The 1,628-nt window shown below is 33.2% G+C and overlaps 1 protein-coding gene across 1 annotated transcript; it reads left to right on the top strand.

Annotated features, from left to right (window-relative positions):
• Positions 1–842: 842 nt before the first annotated feature.
• Positions 843–1,247, top strand: LOC106874405 (uncharacterized). Its single transcript, XM_052970908.1, has one exon. The coding sequence runs from the start codon at positions 843–845 to the stop codon at positions 1,245–1,247; it is 405 nt and encodes a 134-aa protein (XP_052826868.1).
• The last annotated feature ends 381 nt before the right edge of the window (positions 1,248–1,628 follow it).

Below are 1,628 nucleotides of genomic sequence, written 5' to 3'. Positions count from 1 at the left end.
ATCCCTCTCTCCCATCAACGGAACAGCCTGCTCATGAAATTAACGTGCAAGTGGCTGAGCACTCCACAGACACGTTTACCCTTAACGTAGTTCTTGGGGAGATTCAGTGTGACATAGTGTGACAAGGCTGGCCCTTTGAATTACAGGCACAACAGAAACAGGAAGTAAGAGTGAGAGAAAGTTGTGGTGAAAGAGTACAGCAGGGTTCGCCACCATCTCCTGCCAGAGCCTCGTGGAGCTTTAGGTGTTTTCGCTCAATAAACACTCACAATGCCCGGTCTGGGAATCAAAACCACGATCCTATGACCGCGAGTCTGCTGCCCTAACCACTGGGCCATTCTGCCTCCACACACATATATATATATATGTAATAATAATATTAGGGATAAAAATCCAAAATTACAGGTAAAAACTCAATTAAAATCAATTTATTAAAAATTAAAATTAAATTAAGTTTCACAGTATTAAATATTAATATATGTATATAGTTTTAGGGAAAAGAACCAAGGTTCATGAAATCATCGATGAAAATCCACTGTCACATATAGAAAAATTAATAAGTAAAAGCACAAAAAATAAGTATAATATAATACAAAGTAAATATCATTAGATAAAGATAATATTATCTTTATCTTATGATATTTACTTTGTATTATATTATACTTATTTTTTGTACTTTTACTTATTAATTTTTCTATATGTGACAGTGGATTTTCATCGATGAGTTCATGAACCTTGGTTCTTTTCCCTAAAACTATATATATATAATAACAATATTTATAATAACAATATTTATAATAATTAAGAGATTTTAATTGATTTAATCTTATGTATAATTTTAGATGCCATTCTCCATCTTTCTCAGAGTATTTCTGTTGGTCAGGAACAGTCATAAAGGAAATGTTTACTCTTTACAGATGTCTGCTAAAGGGAAGATCAACGTTGAAAAGTGGGACCCCAATGCAGATGGAGAACTGAATGAAGTGAACTTGAGGAAAAAGTTGAAGAAGAAAGGTTGCAACTGTTTGACCTATGAATATCCACCGGGCACTGTGTTTTGTGACCACACCTATGGTCACTCCAAGAAGGATGCTATCCTTACCGGGCAATATGAAGTGTTCATGTATGGACAGAAGGCTGTTCTTCAACCTGGAGACATGATTGACATTCCTGCTAACACCATACATAACACGGCAGTTGTTGGGAATAAGTTTGTTCAGTTTTTTGATGCGAGTGTAATTTATTAAGCATGTTTAGATTCACTTGAGGTCAAACTATTTTATCTTCTTCTTTCACTTTCAACTCTAAAGAGCATTGATATTCACGTTCACAGCCATTTTCTTATATTAACTTTATTTCAACATGACAGTTTTCCTCTTTAATCTAACTACTCACTATTTCTATGAAGAAATTTCTCTATTTGCTGCACTCTTGAAATACTTTCAGGGGAAACTGGCCAAAGTTAATTTTTTTACATTTTGACTTACTTTCTGTCTTTGGTTTATCAAAGACTATTGGAAATAGATTATATTGTTTTTCTCTCTCCTTTTTTAAAATTTCCTCAGTTTAACAAGAATATTTGATAAATGGATCAACATAAAACTTTCTTTTTATATTATCAATTGATA

Source organism: Octopus bimaculoides, chromosome 9, assembly GCF_001194135.2.
Source record: "Octopus bimaculoides isolate UCB-OBI-ISO-001 chromosome 9, ASM119413v2, whole genome shotgun sequence".
NCBI classification, from domain to species: domain Eukaryota; kingdom Metazoa; phylum Mollusca; class Cephalopoda; order Octopoda; family Octopodidae; genus Octopus; species Octopus bimaculoides.
Note: the sequence above shows the minus strand (reverse complement) of the source record. Positions and strands in the feature narration are given on the sequence as shown.